Source organism: Bactrocera oleae, chromosome 2 (assembly GCF_042242935.1).
Source record: "Bactrocera oleae isolate idBacOlea1 chromosome 2, idBacOlea1, whole genome shotgun sequence".
NCBI lineage: Eukaryota > Metazoa > Arthropoda > Insecta > Diptera > Tephritidae > Bactrocera > Bactrocera oleae.
The window spans coordinates 31171999-31197329 of record NC_091536.1 but is presented as its reverse complement, the minus strand read 5'-3'; the positions used below and the strand labels follow the sequence as shown (position 1 = coordinate 31197329).

Sequence of the window (25331 nt, the reverse complement as noted above, 5' to 3'; positions counted from 1 at the left end):
ACCCAATGAGCAGATTGGACTGAAGTCCAAGGGCTTTCTGTTCCACGTGGTACCAGAGTTGAGTCTCCGGTAAGGCTGTGTAGCCGAAGCTACTGCCAGTTAAGCTACCCATCAACTCAATTACTGGCTTGTCGCTTGAACTTCAAAGGTCTTTTTATTTGGAACCTCATTTAAAGTCTATAATATCAGTTCAAGCTGAGTATTATAGCACTATTTCTGACATCATTTACTATGCTGATATTCTGGGCAAAATAAAATAACAGTCAGAGTGCATTTGGCTTTTAGTCGCCTTTTACGACAGGCAAGCCTTACCGCGGGTAAATTCTTACCTTTACCCGCAAGGGGATCAATGAGAGAACAACGTCCGGTGTGTTTTACGTGAGTACCTGCCGTCGACGGCCTTACCTCACGGTGCTCAAAAAATTTTTGAAATTTTGAATCTCTAGATCTTATAGGAAGTGAGATAATTAAAATATTAAACTCGGCTGGATTCATCTTAACGAAATGGTTTATGAATAACCCTAAATTTTTCGACAGTGACTGCACTGAAAAGTCATTAAGCTTCAATGACAAAAACTAAACTAAAACACTAGAAATCCATTGGTTGCCGAAAGAGGATTTGTTTCGATTTGTTTTAGATGCCAATTTTAATAATCTGCGAGCCACTAAACGAAACATACTAATCACCAAAGCAAAAATCTTATTGCAAGAGCTTTGGATCCAAAAACTAGATTGGGATGAGTCGATTCCTTTGCGCCTTGACACTAGCTGGCAGAATTTCAAAGCCAACTTACTGCACGTCATTCTTGAGCCGAGTGCTATCTGCCAAATACATGGCTTCTCCGACGATTCAATAAGAGCGTACGGATGCTGCATATACATACGATGCCAATCTGCTAGTGGTGTCAAATGTATACTGCTTACTGCTAAGTCTAGAGTGGCTCCGGTGAAGACCAAGTCTCTTTCGCTTTTCGAGCTCTCGGCAGCTAATCTTCTTGCTAAATTATGGTCATGAGTAGCGCCTATGTTGAGTCGACAATTCGAGAAAATTATATTATATTTCGGATAGACTCTGAAATTGTGTTGCACATCCATCCACATTACAAACCTTTGTCGCAAACAGTGTCCGAAATCCAAGATTTGACTGACAAAGTGTGTTGGCGACTTGTGTTAATAAAACAAAATCCTGCAGATCAAGCATCTCTCTTGCAACGTGGACGAATTGAATAATTCGATTAGGTTTGGCGGTCCACAGTTCCTCCTAGAAGATCCCGCTTTGTGGCCAATTAACACTCACTTTCAGCTCTCTCCAAAAGACGAAGTATTAGAGGAGAAGACAAATTCTTTCACACTAGCTGCAAATGTGAAAGATAATGCAATAATGGACCTTATCGAAAAAAGCTCTTCTCATCAAAGATTGCTTCGTGTGGTCGCATATTTATTACGGTGGATTAAATTACAAAAAATGCCTACCGTGGGAAGGGATCTGACATCAGAAGAATTACACTTGAGTTTTTGAAAATTGTTCAGGTGGTTCAACATTTGGAATTAGCGAATGAAATCCAAAAACTGACTAAAGGCACCACGCTACTCGCAAAAAACTTAATCCGTTCTTGCATGAATACTTCGATATGTCGCTTTCATTCAAGTTAATCCGAGTAGGAAATCGCCTATTAAATGCACCTCTCCAATACGATACTTATTTACGGTTCCTGCATTTCCGAAATCACCACGCTGGGTCAAAAGCGTTGGCTGCGCTTCTTCGAGAACGCATATGGCTGATTAATGCCAGAGAAGCATACAGTAGAACCGTAAGAAACTGTACACACTGCTTTCATTACAAGCCGAAATTGCAAACCCAAATAATGGGAAATTTGGCAGTCGAAAGACTTCGAGCACTACGACCTTTTCTTATATGTGGCGTAGATTTTTATGGTCCAATATATACAACTTTAAAAATAAGCTGTCGACCACCCGTAAAAACATATATAGCAGTTTTCGTTTGCTTCACTTCAAAAGCAGTACATTTAGAATTAGTTTCGGACTTATCTACTAATTCTTTTTTTCGCCCTAATAAGGTTCATTGGTCGCCTAGGGATGCCACAGAAAATATTTAGCGACAACGCAACCAAATTTGTTGGCGCCGACCGCAACTGATGGGATTCGCCGCCAAAGAAGGATTCAGCTTCGGCTTTATACCACCCAGGGCGCTGTACTTCAGCGTATTATGGGAGGCGGCGGTAAAGTCCGCCAAGCATCTGGTAGTTCGCGCACTCAGCAATGCTCTGCTCACACTGAAAGAGCTCTCAACTCTACTGGCCGAAGTCAAGGCAATATTGAATCCTCTAGCACCGTTGAGCTAGGACCCCAAGGACTGAGAAGCATTAACTCCAGCACACCTTCTTATCGGTTGCTCTCTGCGAGCACTACCACCAGCACAAGTACCAATGAACCCAATTCGTTGCTTCGAGAGATGGCAAATTGTTTGTTATAAAAAGTATTAAAATCCAAACATATATACATATATATACTGATATATTATCAGTATCGTGGAGTGTGTTCTAGAGTTTCGTGAAATACAGACATCCCTATATATATTATATAATACATACCTGCGTACCTTGGCATCCAAGGGAAGTTGATATTGTATATAGGTGGAATTCGGCCAATGCCACGCTCACAAAACGTCATTAATCGAAAACCTATAAATTGCCATGACTAAGCTCCAAATTTAAACACAAACAATTTGGTTCAGGAGATCGCACTGGCACCTGCTAGCTGAAAATTTTTTAAAGGCGGGCATAGACAACAATTTTTGGCACCCTCTGCGACATACAGTAGACGAATTTTTTATTACTCGATGCACAATACATCACTGTTAACAATTTGTGTTTTATTTTTCTCTTTATATTTGCACAGTTGTAGGCTTTCAAAGTTCACATTTAGCGCGACATTTCCCACCTTTTTCCCGTAACAAGTGTATATATGAAAAATATATAATTTTGTTAAATTTTTGGTGATATTAGCGTTTTAGTAAAAAGAAGCAGGTATATATTTGCTTAATAAATTGTTTCTGTGAGTTTAGAGTCTTTTTGTTCATGTTGATTCGTCCTTGAAGTCACTTCCAGATAATGTGCAATTTTTTGTGTTCGCCGATCTTCCATGGCGTAAATCTTAAGTTGTTTAATAAATCGACCAAATCCGGTACACGACACCATCCTGATATTCCTATATTATAGTGTGAAAATGGTTGCAATAGGCCCACAACCACGCCTACTTCTCATATAACAAAATTTCATATTCCATCTGATTCTTTCACTTTTCAAACAAATCAAGCAAAAATGAATATATCGGGATAAAACTTTGCACAAATAATGCCTTTCATATATATCATCTCGAGTCTAGAAATTGCCAAAACCGAACCAAAACTGTTCAAGCCCACAGATAGCGAATATGGGGCCCCAGTGCTTATTGCTGACTTTTTACCGAACATATCGGTCAATCTGTGATATCTGCTTTTGAAATTTGGAGAATCCCCCTTCAGCGCCAAGGAACATGTGTACCAAGTTTTATCAAGACATCTCAATCTGTAATCAAGTTGTCCGCTTGCACGGACGGACGGACAGACAGTCAACTAATAAAGTATAATAAATGAATGGATTATACAATATATTATATATAAAAACCTTCGGTCTCCAAAATAATATAATATATTTTAGTACTACGTGATGGCGTAATTCGTATTAACAATAACGCTTGGACTTAAAATCTAGTAACAACAAGAAAAAACGTTAACTTTGGTTGCACCGAAGCTATAATACCCTTCACAAATACAAAAGCCCCTTACATGAACTTGATTCCGAACGTTCAATTTGTATGGCAGCTATATGATATAGTGATCTGATCTGACAAATTTCTGCGGAGAATAATTTGTTGCCCTAAGCATAATTTCGTAAAGATACCTCGTTAAATAAAAAAATTTTCCATGCAAGCACTTTACTCCGATCGTTCAGTTAATAAGGTAGCTACATGTCATAGTCATCCGATCTATACAATTTCTTCGGCGATTAGATTATTGCCTTAAATAATAATCCATGCCAAATTTCGTGAAGATTCCTCGTCAAATGAAAGAGTTTTCCATGCAAGCACTTGATTCCGATTGTTCAGTTTGTATGGCAGCTATATGCTATAGTCAGCCGATCTGAATAATTTCTTCGGAGATTAAATTGTTGCCTTAAATAATAATCCGTGCCAAATTTTGTGAAGATACCTCGTCAAATGAAAGAGTTTCCCATACAAGCACTAGATTCCAATTGTTCAGTTTGCATGGCAGCTATATGCTATAGTCATCCGATCTTTACAATTTCTTCGGAGATTGCATTAATGCCTTAAATAATGATACGTGCCAAATTTCGTGAAGATTTCTCGTCAAATGAAATAGTTTTCCATACAAGCACTTCATTCCGATTGTTCAGTTTGTATGGCAGCTATATGCTATAGTCACCCGATCTGAATAATTTCTTCGGAGATTAAATTGTTGCCTTAAATAATAATCCTTTCCAAATTTTGTGAGGATACCAAGACAAATGAAAGAGTTTCCCATACAAACACTTGATTCCGATTGTTCAGTTTGTATGGCAGCTATATGCCATAGTGGTCCGATATCGGCCGTTCCGACAAATGAGCAGCTTCTTTGTGAGAAAAGGACAGGTGCAAAATTTCAGATCGATAGCTTAAAAACTGAGGGACTAGTTTGTATATATACAGACAGACGAACTCAACTCATCATACTGATCATTTATATATATATTTTATAGGGTCTCCGACGTTTCCTTCTTGGTGTTAAAAACTTCGTGGCAAACTTAATATACTCTGTTCAGGGTATAACAAAGCTTTAACATTCGGTTGCACCAAAGCTTATTAAGAAGGTTTTCATTCAAGTACTTGATTTATACCGGTCAGTTTGTATTATTGAAATAAAAAAAATTTCCATACAATTACTTGGTTATGATCGTTCAGTTCGTATGGCAACTAAAATTGAGTAGTTTATTGGAGAGAAGTGTGCAAAATTTCAGATCGATATCTCAAAAAGCGAGGGACTAGGTTGCATATATACAAATAGAGGGAGAGAGAGAACAGACCGACATGGCTAAATCTACTCAGCTCGTCACTCATATATAAAATTTATATATAATATATATTTTATAGAGTTCAAGACGCTTCCTTCAAGATGTTACAAACTTCGTGCAAACTTAATATACCCCGCTCAGAGTATAAAAAGGTCAAAAAAAAACAAATGAGAGCAAAACCTCTTGAACTAACTTAAGATTAATCAGCAAAGGGAAATTTGAGACAATTTTGCAAGACCACCTTCTCAACACCAGAGAAATCGTCTCTGACTAGAGAAACATCGCAAAACAGGATAGAATGAAGCCTATATAATTAACACAGAAGTCAGGGTAAGACCCTTCTTGCCGCACTTCTAGGAATGCCCCTGGAGTCGTTGGCCACACAAAGCTCAGTAACGGAACGAACAAAGTCCGGTTCTTTCTGGAGGCAAATTTATTTTTTTAAATTTCATTTAAATTTGTACTAATTTAATTATTTTTTAATTTAAGTTAATTTATACTTAAATTTCCAAACAAACGAGTAACAAATTCATTTGTACAAAGAATTTAAAATTTATATACGTATGTACATTCCTTAGATTATTCATTTCAATTTACTTTTGGACAACTAAATAACATTTAGTACAAAAAAATACAAAAACGTTTCAATTCATAACGTAAGCACATCGCTAATTCACAGATGGGCGGATATACCGGTTTAAAAGTTTCTGCGCACGAAATGAAAAAATACTGGTTTTGGTACGAAATATATTTTTTTATTCAATATAATTTCCCTTAACTTCAATACACTTAATCCAATGATTCTCCAATAATTTTATGGCATCCCTATAATGGCTTTCCGGAAGCCCTGCAAAATACCAGTCAACGGCTGTAAAAGAATCTTCATTCGACGAAAAACTTTCCACGAAGGAATTGTTTCAAGTTTCTGAAGAGGTAGTCGCTGAAAGCCAAATCTGATGACGGTGGATGATCAAGCAATTCGTACTTTAATTCGTTGAATTGTTAAAATACTTTTCTTTGTATTGATGAAAAATTATTTTTTTGTACTGCAAACCAGATATTTTCTCACGAATTTTTTCATCCAGCTGATCTTGAAGGCTGCAATAATATTCAGAGATGATTGTTTTACCATTCTGCAATTAATCAATTAATAAACAGCTTCAGTACACTGTAAACGGTCTTGTTTCAATTTAGGATCATGGTGGTAGATCCAAGTCTCATCCATAGTTATAAAACGACGCATGAAATCGATTTTGTTCTGCTTAAAACACTCTAAATTATTGTGACAAATTTTTTTTCGATCCAGTTTTTGTTGAATTGTTAACGTGTGCGGCACTAACTTTCTAAACAGCTTTTTTATATGTAATTCTCCATGTAAAATATGAAGTACTCGTTCGTATGAGATGCCAATGGCATTAGTAATTTCCCACTTAGTCTTACTAACAATATTATGAACTTGCTCAATGATTTCTGGGGTGGTTGCTGTTTTTGGTCGTCCTTGGCGTGGATCATCTTCAAGCCTAGTACGACCCCATTTAAATTAACCAGCCCAAAATTCAACGGTGCTTCCTTTGCTTTTAACCTTTCAAAACAAAGAGTCTAATCACTGCGCGATATTAAATTTTTCTGTAAAAAAAATACTCTGACACGTCAACTTCAAATGGCTTGTAAAAAAAGAATTCATTGACATAGTGACTGGTTACTTTGTGTACTCACGACAGATGTACCAACTTTAGAAAAACTAATTTTGGAGCTAATAGTGCTATTTCGTTGTGAAAATAGAAACTTCTCAACCAACCTGTATATGTACATACGTTATGTAGGCAACGAAAACTTGTTTGAATAATCTAATGTTAAGGATAAGAGGGTAATTCGATTTTATCTATTTTTGGACCCAGGTCACCAGGGCACATTATTGCCAGGAAAAGATACCTTCGGAATTCCATTTAAATATCTCATTAGTTCATCGATATTTTCAGTGAAAAGTTGGCCATAAGCACTATAGTCCACATATAATATTTGGCATCTGAGGGCGTCAAAAGTGATATTTCGTTATCGACCGTTTTCAAGCAAGAGGCGGCATATTTTTTTATTTTAAATTACATTTCTACCAGAGAAGGGTGGATGCAAGTGTTGAATTCTTGTATTTGCAGAAAGGATAACATCATAGTGTTTCCATGGCATCAGTCTATCTATGATCGAGACCTGGGCGTGTATAATCCCGGAATAAAGTTCAACTTCCATCCTTAAATTTTATCACTAGAACTGTATTGTAGAAATATTTTGTCTACTCAGTTTTTTTTACTTTACCAAGTATTTAAAAATTAATTTACAAAAGTAAAGAAACATATATTATATAATACAGTGCCATAGAGATAAAAATCGGGTCACGGTCACGTTTTTTGTTTTAATTTATTAACTTACCTGCAATATCCTGAACTCCATGACATCAAACTAGCAATAAACCAGTATACCCATTCATTTTTTATGAAGACCGGTAGTGTTCTAGTTACATTAAGAGGATGGTAGTTGCAATATAGAAATATCGGTATGAAAACAAGTCGTAATGTAACAGGTATTGCCAAATATTTAGGACCGGGCTAAAAAAGAAATACTAAATTATTAGTGATTTGTAGACTATTTAATTTAATTTCTTAATTTAAAATGGTTTATAAGATCATAAACCCAGTTTAAGATATATGTATTTAAGATGAAAATCCAAATCAAAGAATCAAGAGAATTTTATTGTGATGTCGATATGAACAAGAGAACTGCAAAGAGTATGATTGAGTCAGATCAAACACTCACACTCATGCCAAAAACAGAATTAATTAACTAACTAACACATTTCGCAACAATAAATTTGATTTCCTCAAGGCTTAATTTTTTTGTAATACCATACAATAAAGTAAAAAAAAAAAAAAAATTATATGCAAATTTTTTCTTTCAATACATAGACATGTGCTTTTATAAACAAGTGCGTTCCAAAGTAAACAGTAAAAAAGTAACAAAGTAAACTCTAGTGACGCCATCTATATGTCGACTAGTGCGTTATAATCTGCTATCCTTTATCGACTTCCAGTAAAAATATCATGACATATCATCTATTGGAAGTGAAGTTATTGCGTTTTAAGTGTCAGTATGTTTTTGTCATCGGTGCGAAAATGAGCTTCGATCAAAGAGCCAACATTAAATTTTGTTTTAAAATTGGTAGAACTTTTACCGAAACGTTTCAATTGATGAAACAAGATTATGGCGATGATTGCCTATCCCGTAGCAGAGTGGACGAGTGGTTTCAACGTTTTCAAAGTGGTCGTGAGGACATAAATGACGATAAACATGTGGGCCAACCAAAATCTGTGATTACCGAAAATTCCATCGAAACTGTGCGTGAATTCATAAAAAATCAGCCGAAATCATCACTGAAATTCATGGAAATAGAATTGAACATCTCCAAAAAATCGATTTATCGCATTTTTACCGAACATTTTTTGCTTACAAAAGGTGTGTGCACGGTTTGTTCCGCACAAATTGACTGACGACCAAAAATTGCTCAGAATTCAACATTCGAAGGACATCATTAAAGAGGCAAAAAAAAAAAAGACCCGAACTTCCTTTACAAGATTATGACTGGTGACGAAACGTGGTGTTTTCAATATGATCCCGAAACGAAACGCCAGAGTGCTGAATGGACGGCACGGGAAGAGCCGAAACCTAAAAAATCGCGCCTGGAGAAGTCAAAATTGGAAATAATGCTGATTTGTTTTCATGATTCCAAGGGTATTGTCCACAAATAATTTGTTCTACCCGGCCAAAACAATAATGCGGTATTCTACCTTGTAGTTTTAAAGCGTTTGGTGCGCCGTATTTGACGTGTTCGGCCCGAATATCGCGAAGATGGAAGTTGACGTTTGTTGCACGATATTGCGCCGACTCATCGATCGACACTTATGGCCGATTATTTGACTAAAAATCACATTTTATAGCTGTATTAAAGCAGAAGGAGACTATTTTGAATAAAATCAATTGATTTAGTCGATAAAAGCATTTGTTCTGTCTTTTTTTTTTTAAAGTCCTGTTTACTTTGGAACACACCTTGTATATTAACAAACTAAGGGCACAATAGACCATAGGTCGCGGTGCATACCTCTATCCTTATCTATATTAACAAACACGTATTTGTACATACATTCATATAAGTACATGAGTAAATCAAGGTATCGGATATGATATACAACCCAAACATTTCAATCATTCAAATACGAGTATGATTCATTTACGGTTATTGTCTGCAAATCATGTGCTCATCGCTAGTGATTCAAACTTGTTCCCTGTCACTGTTTTAAAGACGAACGGTTCGATAATCACGCAAAGCGATAACTTGACATATTTTCATAAAAGTTGGAACACGTGTTAATCTAAAGAAGCTGTGAGCCGCTGTAGTTATATAAATTTAATGTTCAAGATGACAAGACGAATTAATATCCGTTTGTCTGTCTGTGCACATGTGTTCAAATATCTATTCATCGGGTAAAATAATTGAATTAAATAAATTAATTAAAAAAAGGATTTACAAGGAGAGCAAGGACAAAAGGGACTCACATGGAAAACAAATCACAAAATTAGTAACATAAGTAAACGTCATTTTAGAAGTATAATTATAGAAGAAAAGGAAAAGAATCGACTGCATTTGAGGTTAGGTGACGTTGACTTGTGCACTTCTGTCCAACTCGTTAGAGTTGACGAGATTGAAGAGATACCTTCAAAAGGTGGCAACACTTCAAGCTGTAAAGCTGTAATTTTGTGTCTTTTCTGTCTGTCTGTGAACTTTTGTGTCTTTTATTTTACAAAAATCTTAAATTTTAATTGATTTTTATTAGTGATTTAATTGAATATTTAGTGATTTGATTCTGAGTTGCAAGCTAAGTATAAATGTTCTTAAGTTTTGTACATTATCATAAAGTTTAAATTTTCGAATTTTTGGTGTTGAGTCAGCTTTTGTTTTATTTTTTTCTCTCTTTATTTATCTCATCTACTTCTTTTTTCACAGCTGTGTTGCGTGTAGTTTTTTATTTGTTCCAGTGCATCTAAAACTGCTCGCTTTATTGTTTTTTCAAACTGTCTTGGTTTTGAACTTTGATAAAAAAAATTTGCTTTATTTTTGCCTTTGTTCTTAATTGTATTTATTATTATTAATATTTTATTAACACACTGATTTATTATAAAGGGGTTTATTCGGGGTATAGAACTTAAGTTGGCATTACTGTTCAAGATGGCGACCGATTTAACAGCTGTCAAGTGATTTATTCTCTGTTTCGTTTGGCAATTCATCATGAATACACTCACGCCTGAACAACGCTTGCAAATAGTGCAATTTTATTTCGAAAATAATGGTTCTGTGCGGAATACGTTCTATTTTTTTTTAGCGATGAAGCGCACTTCTGGTTGAATGGCTACGTCAACAAACAAAACTGCCGCATTTGGAGTGAAGCCAATCCTCAAGTGTATGTCAAAACACCGTTACATCCAAAAAAAAAAAACTGGATCCGTACTTCTTCAAAACCGATAATGGCCAAAACGTTACAGTCAATGGTGATCGGTATAGAGCAACAATCGATTTATTGAAATACACGTTTAGGGACCGCCTAATTTACGTTTTTGACCTGTGAATTGGCCTCCAAGATCTTGTGATTTAACTTCGCTAGACTACTTTCTGTGTGGTTATGTAAAGTCATTGGTCTATGCGCATAAGCCACAAACGCTTAACCATTTGGAAGACAACATTCGCCGTGTTATTGCTGATATATGGCCACAAATGTTGCAAAAAGTCATCGAAAATTGGACATCCAGATTGGACATCCAGATTAGACATCCAGATTGGACTACATCCGAGGCAGCCGTGGCGGTCATATGCCAGAAATCATATTTAAAATGTAATGCCACAAGACTATCTTTCGGATAAATAAAATACATGTCAATCCATCGTTGTTTTATTGCAATTTAAAGTTCTATACTTCTAAAAAAAAAACACCCGTTATATCTATTAGATTTTGTTTTACTTACTCTTTTATTTTATCTTCATTTAATCTTCTTTGCTGTTTATTATGTCGTTAACTTCCCCAACTGTAACATTAAAAGCGAGTCAGATCGCTACGTTTCATGCTGGCTTTGTGATGGGCTTGACCATATTAAATATTCTGGACTGACAGGTAGAATCTTAGATTCTATTCTCGACTGTAAGGTCTTGTTTAAATTGTAGATTTATTGAAATCGCTATATTTAAAGTTTATAGGCAGACACGCAATGGCTTTAACGAAATTGGTCAAGATCTTAAATCTTTTAAGTACCTGAATGATTCTCACGAATCCTCCAAACCTGCTCCTAAGCGCAAACGTCCTTCCGATGGAGTACAGAAGACTACGTCTACTCCAAATGACCTAATAAATCTCTCTTCTCCTTGCCCTCGAAGTGATAAGCCGTCAACTTCCAAAGAGCTCAAAAGCTCTATCTATTAGTTCAAAGTGTCTCACAATTCCAGAGGTTCCCCCTAATAACTTTGTAGCATCTGTTCAAAATTTGGTAGTTATTCCATCTAAACAATCTATATTTATTTTAGACTTGCCAAAGATACCATGGTGGAGGACATTAAGTCTTACATTTCGTCGTGTTTAAAAATTGATGATAACAATATCCATAAATTTAACTTCAAATATGATAGAAGTATACCATCGTTCAAAATATACGTATCTCTTGAAACATTCCAAAAGATCTTAGATAGCTTATTCTGGCCACCTGGGGCTTTTGTACGCGAATTTAAGCCTAAACTTAGAATTCATACTGAGTAAACATTAATGAATTACCAAAAGCAACTACCGATATAATAAAAAACTGATTGATAGAAATTTGCTAAGCATTTATTATTAAAATGTTAGAGGTCTTAATTCAAAATTAACCGACTTGTACTTCTGTACTGTTCCAATTTTAATTTCCATATAATTGGATTTACAAAAACATGGTTAAAACCTCACATTTTTGATAATGAGATTTTAAACACGGTTTAGGAGATTTCAATTTACCGTGTGCTTCGTAAAAGGCTTTCGATGACTATATCGTACCGATTTGCAATCGGTCTTGTTTTAATAAGTTCTTTGAAATAATTTCCGAGTTGGGTCTGAACCAAATTAATTTGATTCCGAATAAATTTGGTAAATGCTTAGATTTAGTATACGTTGATACCTCTTCAAAGTGTTCCGATATTCAGAGTAATTCTCTTGTTCTACCAGAGGACTCGTATCATCCTGGTTTGTCTGTATCTGTCGAAATCATAGGCAATACATGGGATAGTAATCATCAAACTTCTAGCTTCTGTACTCGGTTTAACTTTGCAAAAGCTAATTTTCAAAAGTGATATTGAATTGAGTGTCTCACATTTTAATAACATTATTACGAAATTATTTGAAAAGTATGTTCCAATAGTAATTGTTAATAAGAGTAATAGTATAAGTCCGTGGTTTTCGAAAGAGTTATATAAATTGAAAAACAGAAAAACTCGAGGCTTTAAACATTTGAAAAAAAACTGGTTCACTTGTCGACTATTCTAAATATTCTGTATTGCGCCAACAATATTTTGACCTAAACAAAAAATTTAATAATATATACTTAAATAAAGTAAAAAAAGGATATTGTAATTAATCCAAAATTGTTTTATGATTTCGTTAACTCCAAACGCAGGATTTCCAAATATTCGTCCGCGATGAAATACAAATCTATCATTTCAAGTGACAATAATATTATATCCAATATGTTTTCAGAATTTTTCAAGTCAAACTACTGTAATAATTATTCTAAAACTCTTTCCTATTATCGTGCTGTGTCCGATTACTTGAATTAACGCTCCAATTATTTCTGAAGAAGACCATCTTTTAGTTACGGCCCAGACATGATACCCTCATGCTTCCTAAAAAAATAGTGCGGAATATATTTACTTGCTCTAATTACTCTCTTAAACACGGTATATTTCCTTCAATATCGAAACATTAATTTATAATTCCTTTGCATAAAAGTGGATTTAGGTCCAACCTTGAAAACTACAAGGTGCGTTTCAAAGTAAACAGTAAAAAAGTAAACTCTAGTGACGCCATCTGTATGTCGACTAGGGCGTTAGAATCTGCTATCCTTTATCGACTTCCAGTAAAAATTTTATGACATTTCATCTATTGGAAGTGAAGTTATTGCGTTTTAAGTGTCAGTATGTGTTTGTCATCGGTGCGAAAATGAGCTTCTAACAAAGAGCCAACATTAAATTTTGGTTTAAAATTGGTAAAACCTTTACCGAAACGTTTAAATATATGAAACAAGTTCGTGAGGACATAATTGAGAAATGAGCCGAAACCCAAAAAATCGCGCCTGGAGAAGTCAAAAGTGAAGACAATGCTGATTTGTTTTTATGATTGCAAGCGTATTGTCCACAAGAATTTACACCTGGCTAAAACGTTAATGCAGTATTCTACCTTGGAGTTTTGAAGCGTTTGGTGCGCCGCATTCGACGTGTTCGGCCCGAATATCGCGAAGATGGAAGTTGGCGTTTGTTCACGATAATGCGCCGTCTCATCGATCGACGCTTGTGGCCGATTATTTGACCAAAAATCACATTTTAACAATTAACCACTCCCCGTATTCACCTAATATGGCACCGTGCGATTTCTATTTTTTCGGAAAAATGCATTTGCCGAAGAAAAGAAAGCATTAAGCAGACGTGGAGGCCATTCAAAAGGCTTGCACCGGTATACTGGCGGCCATACCGGGCAACGAGCTAAGACACTCGTTCGACATACTTTTGGACCGTGCAAAAAGCTGTATTAAAGCAGAAAGAGACTATTTTGAACAAAATTAATTGATTTTGCCGATAAAACCATTTGTTTTTTTTTTTAGTCCTGTTTGCTTTGGAACGCACCTTGTATGCTTAGAAAACATGTATCCAATTGCACATACAGTCCTCCATGCGCGACACAATACACAATATTGGATGATACTCACATCCTTGAGCGATTGACCATTCCTCCGAGCACTCAGAATAGTTACCCACATTCTCAAATAAAATTCAACAATAAAGTTTAGGGATTACCATACTCCCAATGCGATACCGTGCCTCATATTACAAAAGGCAAAGATCGCTCTTATCACAGTATTTGAGCGCTCATCATTTGGATGGTTTATGGGGAATACTTGTAAAAGCTGCAAATCTACTTAAAAAAGTAGCGGTAAATCACAAATCTTAAAATCAAAAGAGCACCCATTCTGGCCATATCTGAGCCAGGCGTGGAGTCGCTATCCTATAAGCCGATAATAAAATAATAGTAAATAACCGCCAATAAAATTAATAAACAAAAATATATCATCTAGTGATACGTTATACGTCACAACTACCAATCGAATAAATGAAAACCGACGTTGCTTGTCTAACGCACTAACTTCCAAATCAAAACACATAATAACCATTTAAAATTCAAAATTGCTTCCTACACGTACAGGTTAATATGGATATACCACTACTGCATTATCATGCATGCCGCGCGCTCTGCTATTCCAACAGTAGTACGCCGAGATGCCTGGAACGCTTACTGCAAATATGTTCAATACTAGGCAAAATATTCGCCTAGGGGGCCCAGGATGTTTCAATGAGCTAAGCCTCAGTCCATAACCACACCACTCTACTCGGCAAAAAACCGGCGCACCCTAATAATGCCCACCACATACTCACCAATACACCACTCAAGATGACACCACACAGGACAATACAACACACCACAACACCGGGAACAACAAAAGGGATGGTCGGCGCAGCTTTTTGACCTCATTCGAAATAATAGCGATCCTGCGCGCAACTCAACATTCAATTCTACACTGCGCCGCGTCAACACCTATAATTCGATACGACAGCTCCTGCGCGTAACACTTCGATACGTTACCGATTCAATATTATATATAGTTCAATATATAAACATGTATATTATGGAATTTTATTGTGTACAACGTAATAATAAAATTCAAATAATAAACTCAATTGTTCAACTAAATAATATTTCAACTCTTTAATTGTTTGGTTGCTGTTAAAGTGGGATGTGCTTTCTAATATATCGGGTGCAAGTTTTATTCACAAGGGGAACTTTGAACGCAGTTGAAAACACGGTTTCCATAGTTCTGTTATATTCGGTGAAAAGTCGTGTGTGCATGTACATACCATAAGATCGTAAAACAATTTAATTAAATAAATAAATTTACAACAAGTAAGGAAGGGCTAAGTTCGAAAGTAGCCGAACATTTTATACTCTCGCAAAGTCAAATGGTATACTCATTACAGATTTCTTTGTGGATTGACTGATATTTTCGGTAGAAGGTCAACTTTAGGCACTGGGGTCCACATATTCAGTACTTAGGGACTTAAACAGTTTTGGTTCGATTTAGACAATTTTTGGCCACAAGGTGGCATACTTTAAACGTATTATTCACGCAAAGTTTTACCCCGATACAATCGTTGTTGCTTGATTGCATAGTGGAAAGTGAAAGAATCAGATGGAATTGAAAATGGTGTTATATGAGAAATAGGCGTGGTTGTAGTCCGATTTCGCCCATTTTCGCACTTTAACATAGAAACATGAAAAGAACGTTTTGCGCCGTATTTCGTTGAAATCGGTTAAGCAGATCCCACCTAAAAGTTGGCGGCCACGCCCACTGACTAATTTTGAACGCGGTTCCTATAAAGTCATCTCATACCATCCCAAAGATAAAATTTAATGTCACTTTAAAAAAAAAATTTTTAACTGCAGATGCCCCTCCCTAATGTGATTCTGTGTACCAAATAACAGTCTTGTATCTTATTGCGGAGCTTAGTTATGGCAATTTATTTGTTTTTGATTAATGGCGTTTTGTGGGCGTGGCACTGGTCCGTTTACGCCCATCTGCAATACCAACCGTCTCACGGTACCAAGAAACATGTCTACCAAGTTTCATAAAGATATCTCAATTTTTACTCAAGTTACAGCTTGCACGGACGGACAGACGGACGGACGGACAGACAGTCACCTGGATTTCAACGCGTCTCTTCATCCTGATCCTTTATATATATATAACCCTATATCTAACTCGATTAGTTTTAGGTGATACAAACAACCGTTAGGTGAACAAAACTATTATACTCTGTAGCAACAGGTTGCGAGAGTATAAAAAGGATTTACAAGGAGACCAAGGACAAAAGGGACTCACGTGGAAAACAAATCACAAAATGAGTAACATAAGTAAACGTCATTTTAGAAGTATAATTTTAGAAGAAAGAGAAATGAATCGACTGCATTTGAAGTTAGGTGACGTTGACTTGTGCGCTTCTGCCCAACTCGTTAGAGTTGACGAGATTGTTTTAAGTTTTGTACATTATCATAAAGTTTAAATTTTCGAATTTTTGGTGTTGAGTCAGCTTTTGTTTTATTTTTTTCTCTCTTTATTTATCTCATCTACTTCTTTTTTCACAGCTGTGTTGCGTGTAGTTTTTTATTTGTTCCAGTGCATCTAAAACTGCTCGCTTTATTGTTTTTTCAAACTGTCTTGGTTTTGAACTTTGATAAAAAAATTTGCTTTATTTTTGCCTTTGTTCCTAATTGTATTTATTATTATTAATATTTTATTAACACACTGACTTATTATAAAGGGGTTTTTTCGGGGTATAGAATTTAAGTTGGCATTACTGTTAAAGATGGCGACCGATTTAACAGCTGTCAAGTGATTTATTCTCTGTTTCGTTTGGCAATTCATCATGAATACACTCACGCCTGAACAACGCTTGCAAATAGTGCAATTTTATTTCGAAAATAATGGTTCTGTGCGGAATACGTTCTATTTTTTTTTTAGCGATGAAGCGCACTTCTGGTTGAATGGCTACGTCAACAAACAAAACTGCCGCATTTGGAGTGAAGCCAATCCTCAAGTGTATGTCAAAACACCGTTATATCCAAAAAAAAAACTGGATCCGTACTTCTTCAAAACCGATAATGGCCAAAACGTTACAGTCAATGGTGATCGGTATAGAGCCATGATTACTAACTTTTTCATTCCTGAATTGAACAACCATGATGTCCAGGAGCTGTGGTTCCAACAAGACGGCGCAACATGTCCCACAGCTCGTGCCACAATCGATTTATTGATAGACGCGTTTGGTGATCGCTTAATTTCACGTGTTGGACCTGTGAATTGGCCTCCAAGATCTTGTGATTTAACTTCGCTAGACTACTTTCTGTGGGGTTATGTAAAGTCATTGATCTATGCGCATAAGCCACAAACGCTTAACCATTTGGAAGACAACATTCGCCGTGTTATTGCTGATTTATGGCCACAAATGTTGCAAAAAGTCATCAAAAATTGGACATCCAGATTGGACTTCCGGATTCGACTACATCCGAGCCAGCCGTGGCGGTCATATGCCAGAAATCATATTTAAAATGTAATGCCACAAGACTATCTTTCGGATAAATAAAATACATGTCAATCCATCGTTGTTTTATTGCAATTTAAAGTTCTATACTTCTAAAAAAAAACACCCGTTATATCTATTAGATTTTGTTGTACTCACTCTTTTATTTTATCTTCATTTAATCTTCTTTGTTGCTTATTATGTCGTGTAATTTCCCCAAATGTAACATTAAAGGCGAGTCAGATCGCTACGTTTCATGCTGGTTTAATCTGGTAGAATCTTAGATTCTATTCTCGACTGTAAGGGATTGCGTTGGTCCTGTTTAAATTGTAGATCTAAAGAAATGGTTTTAACGAAATTGGTCAAGATCTTAAACCCCCACCGAAAAATTTTGGCACCACGAAAAAAAATTCTTACGAATCCTCCAAACCTGCTCCTAAGCGTAAACGTCCTTCCGATGGAGTAACACTTAGTTCTTCTGTACAGAAGGCTTTGTCCACTCCAAATGACCTAATAAATCTCTCTTCTCCTTGCCCTCAAGGTGATAAGCCGTCAACTTCCAAAGAGCTCAATTCCCCAAAAGCTCTATCTATTAGTAATAATTGTCTCACAATTCCAGAGCATTTGTTAAAAATTTGGTAGTTATTCCACCTAAACAATCTATATTTATTTCTAGACTTGCCTAAGATACCATGGTGGAGGACATTAAGTCTTACATTTCGTCGCGTTTAAAAATTGATGATAACAATATCCATAAATTTAACTTCAAATATGATAGAAGTATACCATCGTTCAAAATATACGTATCTCTTGAAACATTCCAAAGGTCTTAGATAGCTCATTCTGGCCACCTGGGGCTTTTGTACGCGAATTTAAGCCCAAACTTAGAAATCTTACTGAGGAAAACATTGTTAAATTGCCCAAAAGCAACCACCGATATAAAAAAAAAAAACTGATTGATAGAAATTTGCTAAGCATTTATTATCAAAATGTGAGAGGTCTTAATTCTAAATTAATCGACTTGTACTTCTGCACTGTAACAGTTCCAATTTTAATTTCCATATAATTGGATCTACATAAACATGGTTAAAATCTCACATTTTTGATAATGAGATTTAAAACACCGAATTTCAAATGTTTAGATGTGATCGAATGAACAGAATCGGAGTATTCTCTATCCCATCTGAAGATGTTCTTGTCCCAGGAACCGACTCATTTGAATTGTAATGTATTAGAGTCTATGTTAATAGTTGCTTTATTTATTTAACCATATCTTATACATTGTACATGCAGCATGCTTTTTTAATAAATAGCGCTACTTCGATGGCAAATAATGCAGATAAAATAATCGTTTTAGGAGATTTCAATTTACCGTGTGCTTCGTAAAAAGCTTTCGATGACTATATCGTACCGATTTGCAATCGGTCTTGTTTTAATAAGTTCTTTAAAAAAATTTCCGAGTTGGATCTAAACCAAATTAATTTGATTCCGAATATATTTGGTAAATGTTTGGATTTAGTATACGTTGATACCTCTTCAAAGTGTTCCGATATTAAGAGTAATCCTCTTGTTCTACCAGAGGACTCGTACCATCCTGCATTGTCTGTATCTGTCGAAATCATAGGCAATACATGGGGTAGTAATCATAAAACTTCTAGCTTCTGGACTCGGTTTAACTTTGCAAAAGCTAATTTTAAAAAGTTAAATAGAGAACTTTCTACAATAACATGGCCTAATTATAATGGTGATATTGAATTGAGTGTCTCACATTTTAATAACATTATTACGAAATTATTTGAAAAGTATGTTCCAATAGTAATTGTTAATAAGAGTAATAGTATAAGTCCGTGGTTTTCGAAAAAGTTATATAAATTGGAAAACAGAAAACCTCGAGCCTTTTAACATTTGAAAAAAAAAAACTGGTTCACTTGTCGACTATTCTAAATATTTTGTATTGCGTCAACAATATTTTGACCTAAACAAAAAATTTTATAATAATTACTTAATTAATAAAAATATTTTATAATAATTACTTAATTAAAGTAAAAAAGAATATTGTAATTAATCCAAAATCGTTTTATGATTTCGTCAACTCCAAACGCAGGATTTCCAAATTTTCGTCCGCGATGAAATACAAATCTATCATTTCAAGTGACAATAATATTATATCCAATATGTTTTCAGAATTTTTCAAGTCAAACTACTGTAATATTTATTCTAAAACTTTTTTCTATTATCGTGCTGTGTCCGAATACTTTAATTAAAGCTTCAATTATTTCTGAAGAAGACCATCTTTTAGTTACGGCCCAGACATGATACCCTCTTGCTTCCTAAAAACTAGTGCGAAACTTACTTGCCTTTAACAAGGATATTTAATTACTCTCTTAAACACGGATTATTTCCTTCAATATGGAAACAGTCATTTATAATTTCTTTGCATGAAAGTGAATTTGGGTCAACATTGAAAACTATAGAGGTATCGCAAAACTATAAGTATCAGTTATACCTAAACTTTTTGAAGCTATCATTACTGACCATATAACCTTTTCGATTTCTCCGTTAATTTCCGCATCTCAGCATGGATTTCGTAAGTGGAAATCGACTCTGACAAACTTGCTTGAATTTGTAAACCATGTATCATTGGGGTTTAGGGAACATAAGCATACGGATGTTATATACACAGACTTCAGCAAAGCTTTCGATAAAGTAAATCACTCGATTCTTATACATAAACTTGATCTGCTGGGCTTTCAGCCAATATTTCTTCAATGGGTAGCTTCTTATCTTTATAATAGAACACAACGAGTGATATTTGAGGATACTCTTTCAGATACAATTAAAGTATCTTCAGATGTTTCGCAAGGTAATCATCTTGGCCCGATTCCCGTCTTGTTGTTTATTAACGATATCTCTTCAGTAATAGAACTCAAAAATTTTATTTTACACTGACGAAGTAAAACTTTTTAAATTATACACTTCAACTGAGGAAAAAGTGTCTATTGCAAGCAGACTTAAACAATTTGGTTGCATGGTGTGATAGAAATGATTTGCCATTGAAGCTCAATAATATGGACCCTAAAATGCAGAAACTGATTTAAGGCATACATGTAAAATCCAACTAAAGGCTATGAGTCAGGGCTAGTAATATTACAAAATGCTCAAGGTTGCAGTTACGGCCAATTTTAGTTTGGATTATTAATGTGCAAATTGTATCAGTATTCGCGACTGAAATTTATGTAAGAAAATCCAAGCCAGTCCAAACATATTTTCCGTTATGTAGCATATTAGAGCTTAAAAACATTTAACACTGATTTTCGTATAATAATATTACTATTAACTTCTTTTACTTTTATTTCAGGAGAATGCCATTTAATCAGTTTTGCAAATTAATATCAAGACTTTCCAAATTTTGACTGGAGCAAACTCCAAACTACCTTTAAAAGATTTGGCGTCTGAAGAGTGCCTAAGGAAAGGCCTACTTGTTGAGAAGGCAAAACATTTTAAGCAAATATATAGGGAAAAACTAAAAAAAAAATTCTTTTTTGTATTGATTGTAACTTTGAATTTTCCAACATTACAGATTCTTATAATAAAAATGTACAAATAAGTTTAAGCTTCAGACTTTTAATGTAAAAGTATTTCTTATTACCACAGCTTACAATAAATAAATAAGCAAAAAAATAAATTGTATTTATTTTGTATGTCTATTAATTGTATAAAAACAGACTAGTGTCATATCATGCTTAATAGGGTGTAAAACGTGACTAAATTAATAAGACACGGCTTATTAAATAAAAATACGGGATATACAAAATAAAACCTGTATTAATTAATACAAGCAATACAAAAAGTCCTCTTATACATACAGACAATAAAGCAAACTTGTTAAAAATACGGGCAATATTCAAAGCCCTATTATAAATACAGACTACAAAAATTTTAGACGGGTATATTCCCGCATTTCAAATTAAGAACTACATTTAGTTTAAACATTTTTGGTCAAGAAAAGCCCTGTCATTAATAATAATACAGGTAATACAAAATAAGACCTGTATTTATAAAACAGGAAATATAAAAAAGTTCAGATATTTACAGGCAATATATAATTTTTGGTCCTTCGATCCTAAAGAAAGAGCTCAGCCAAAATTATACGCCTTATTATACAGGCAAAAAAATCCCTGTTATTCACACAAGCGATATATAAAAGCTCTGTTATACACACAGGCAAAAAAAGCCCTGTTAAAAATACACGCAAATTTGAACTGTAAGACGGATTATATTCCCACATTTTAACCGTAGTAGAAAGACGTAGTGTGCTAAAGATATTCAGTGATAAAAATAAACGAGAGTATTGCGGATAAATTCAAGATGTGTTTAACTAGAGAAAAAAATTTTGAGAGCCAAGCGGATATATCCGAAAGTGTTATACAAACGATCAACACTACATCTCTAAGGGATGAATATAACATCATTCAAATGGCTTCCACAACTTCTTTTGCAGGAACGAATTCGCTGAATCTAATTTTCGAGTACTTTTTCCACTAAATCAAGTCGTATGTCATGAATAGCACGTTCAATAAAGACCAATGACTTCAAATAACCCCACAAGAAATAGTCGAATGGTGTTAAATCACAACTCATTGTCACTATTTCTTAAAATTTTCTTATCTCCGAACTCTTCTCGCAATAATTCGGTTGTTGCACGTGCCCCGTGTGGCCCCGTCTTGTTGCAACCAGATGTTGCCAAGATCAACTTCCTCCAATTGCGGCCATAAAAAGTTGGTTATTATTGATCTATACCGCTCTCCATTGACAGTAACAGTGTTCATTTCGAAAGAAGTACGGACCGGTGATTCCACCAGACCAAAAACCACACCAAACTGTCAATTTAAGTGAATGTAATGATTATTCATAAATAATTTGAGGAATTTTCTTCGCACCAGAATCCACAGTTTTGTTTATTTGTCGCACCACTCAGATGAAAGTGAGGCTCATCGGAGAAGATGATTTTTTTAAAGAAATGTTATCGTTTTCAAGTTGTTCCAAGGAAAAATCAGCAAATTCATGACGTTTAGTTATTGAGTGAGAACAACTTTATACGGATGGTTTTAAAAAGGCCCAATTCTTGACAACGTCTTGAAATCGTTGCGGTTTTCAGAAATACTTGCCTGAAAGGCAGCAATATTTTCATTACTATGAGCGGCTTTTTGTCTTAAATTTTTGCTACAGGTGTACCTGTCTACTGCGATCTCCTGTACTAAATTACCGTTATGTAATTGTATGTAATAATGCATTAAGTGTTAATGGTGTTAATGGTTATCTCAATTTTTAATCAAGTTATAGCTTGAACATACAGACTCGGAATTCAACTCACATCGTCATCGTGATCATTTATATAAGTATATATAACTTGATTTCTATATCGATTAAATAAAAACTTTCTCTTCTAAAAATTTAATTGCAACTTGCAAAAAAAAAACTGCTAAAAGAAAAATTTCCCTTATGACTGATGATTAGGCCTCGAGGTCCCAAGGACAGATTCTATTTAAAGGTGCTAATATACAATAGGTATAAGTCTGTCAGCAATATAATTACACCTCATTGCGCTCATATTACAATATCAGATTCATGTGATACAAGTGTCTTAGGAACCCAGCTTTATATCGTGAGCACAACATACGGTTGTGACCAACGATATTCTGCGTTAAGTAACATTGTACAAAGGCAAATTCTTTAGACAGACGAACCAATGATACGGATGAAGTATATTAATAGGCGAAGCATTAAGATTTAAGTCCGTAAAACCTATACTTGAAAAAGACAATAGGGGCCTCATGGTATGGGGTTGCATTTTTGCCGAAGGGTTAGGCAAAATTGTGGTACTTGCAGGAAAATGTTATGCTTAAGTGTATCTCAATTTTATGAAAGAAGTCGTCATACCTTAAGGCAGGCGTCATCCTTCAACAGGACAACGCTCCTATTGATGAGGCCAACATTGTTAGTCAATACCTAGCAAATAGTTACATGAGGTTGCTGAAATGGCCTCTACAAAGCCCCGATCTTTCCCCTATTGAAATGTATGGGTATTGTGATAAAAAAAAACTAACAATACCGAGAAAGTGCCTCGGACTTTACATGAGATAGAGGATTTAATTATGGAAATGTGGCTATCATTTTCACCAGATATTATATGTGTGAAAACTATTGTCTTTCGATGCCGCAGCGCTTAGCGAAGCTATCACAAAATAACGGTGGTCATTGCGGTTACTAAGGATGCGTTCGAGCTACGTAATATTTGCAGCAGTACAGCTACTCTGTAGCATATTTGCTGATACTCTGCTGATGTGCAGACAAAAATTGCGTGCAAAAACTGACAGTTGAACGTGATGCTGTTGCAAGTTTTGCCAAAAATTCACGCAGAACGTGATACTTTGACAAATTTTCAACACTGCTGTCGTGATTGCCATCTCGAACGCACCCTAAATTATGTATACGAAGTGCGTTCAAAGGAAAAGGTGAATTTTGATTTTTGGCAGCATCAAAAATGGAATAAAGTGCCCCAGGCACTTAAAATGTTGACTTAAATAACGAATATTTTTTTCGCTTGGTACTCTGAAAAATACAAGGTGCGTTCCAAAGTGAACAGGACTTTAAAAAAAAAGACAGAACAAATGGTTTTATCGGCAAAATCCATTAATTTTATTCAAAATAGTCTCCTTCTGCTTTAATACAGCTTTTTGCACGGTCCAAAAGCATGTCGAACGAGTATTTTAGCTCGTTGCCCGGTATGGCCGCCAGTATGCCGGTGCAAGCCTTTTGAATGGAGTCCACGTCTGCATAACGCTTTCCTTTCATCGGCAAATGTATTTTACCGAAAAGGTAGAATTCGCACGGTGCCATATCAGGTGAATACGGGGAGTGGTTGATTGTTAAAATGTGATTTTTGGTCAAATAATCGGCCACAGCGTCGATCGATGAACGGCGCATTATCGTGCAACAAACGCCAACTTCCATCTTCGTGATATTCGGGCCAAACACGTCGAATGCGGCGCACCAAACGTTTCAAAACTTCAAGGTAGAATATCGCATCAACGTTTTGGTTCATGTCCTCATTTATGTCCTCACGACCACTTTAAAAACGTTGAAACCACTCGTGCACTCTGCTACGGGATAGGCAATCATCGCCGTAAACTTGTTTCATCAAAAGTTCGGTAAAAGTTCTACCAATTTTAAAACAAAATTTATTGTTATTAAATTAAAAAAATTGGTAGACACCCCTGGTATTGATGTTAACGACATTAATAAATATGTGGTAAGCTCAAAACACTTCGTTGATCTATGAGGATCTAGTGATCCACTTTTAGATGTTTATGGGCAATATCTATCCAAGTGAGATCCATTGATTTTAGATCAAGCTTACGACCTAACCTAAACTTATATTAAATAAAAAGACAAGACAATGCAGTATCAAAATTAGAATTGGTTCATCTTCACCCTCATAATTGAGCTGAAAATATTAAACTATGACAAATGCAGTATCAAAATTAGAATTGATTCATCTTCACCCTCATAATTGAGCTGAAAATATTAAACTATGATTTTTGTATAAACAAATGAACTAAACAAAGTTATTTCTTTACATAATCTATTTTATTTATATTTAAAGAAAATTAGACCAAATGCCGCCATATAATTCTTTCGCCTTGGGCAATTGCATAACTTCCCTATATGGAGGGGCCGGC

The 25331-nt window shown here is 35.3% G+C and overlaps 2 protein-coding genes across 8 annotated transcripts in view; one reads left to right on the top strand and one right to left on the bottom strand.

Moving 5' to 3' along the window:
• Nucleotides 1–21235, top strand: part of LOC138855683 (gustatory and odorant receptor 22-like) — a 1003612-nt gene extending 982377 nt beyond the window's left edge. For both annotated transcript variants that reach the window (XM_070112940.1, XM_070112939.1), the window contains exon 10: nt 20948–21235. The gene's annotated coding sequence lies outside the window, so the exon portion shown is untranslated. The remainder of the gene's footprint in view (nt 1–20947) is intronic.
• LOC106622780 (equilibrative nucleoside transporter 1) overlaps nt 1–25331 on the bottom strand; it is a 242831-nt gene that overhangs the window by 18258 nt on the left and 199242 nt on the right. For all 6 annotated transcript variants that reach the window (XM_070112933.1, XM_070112935.1, XM_070112932.1 and 3 more), the window contains exon 8: nt 7554–7729. In XM_070112933.1, coding sequence (XP_069969034.1) covers nt 7554–7729 — 176 coding nt within the window. The remainder of the gene's footprint in view (nt 1–7553; nt 7730–25331) is intronic.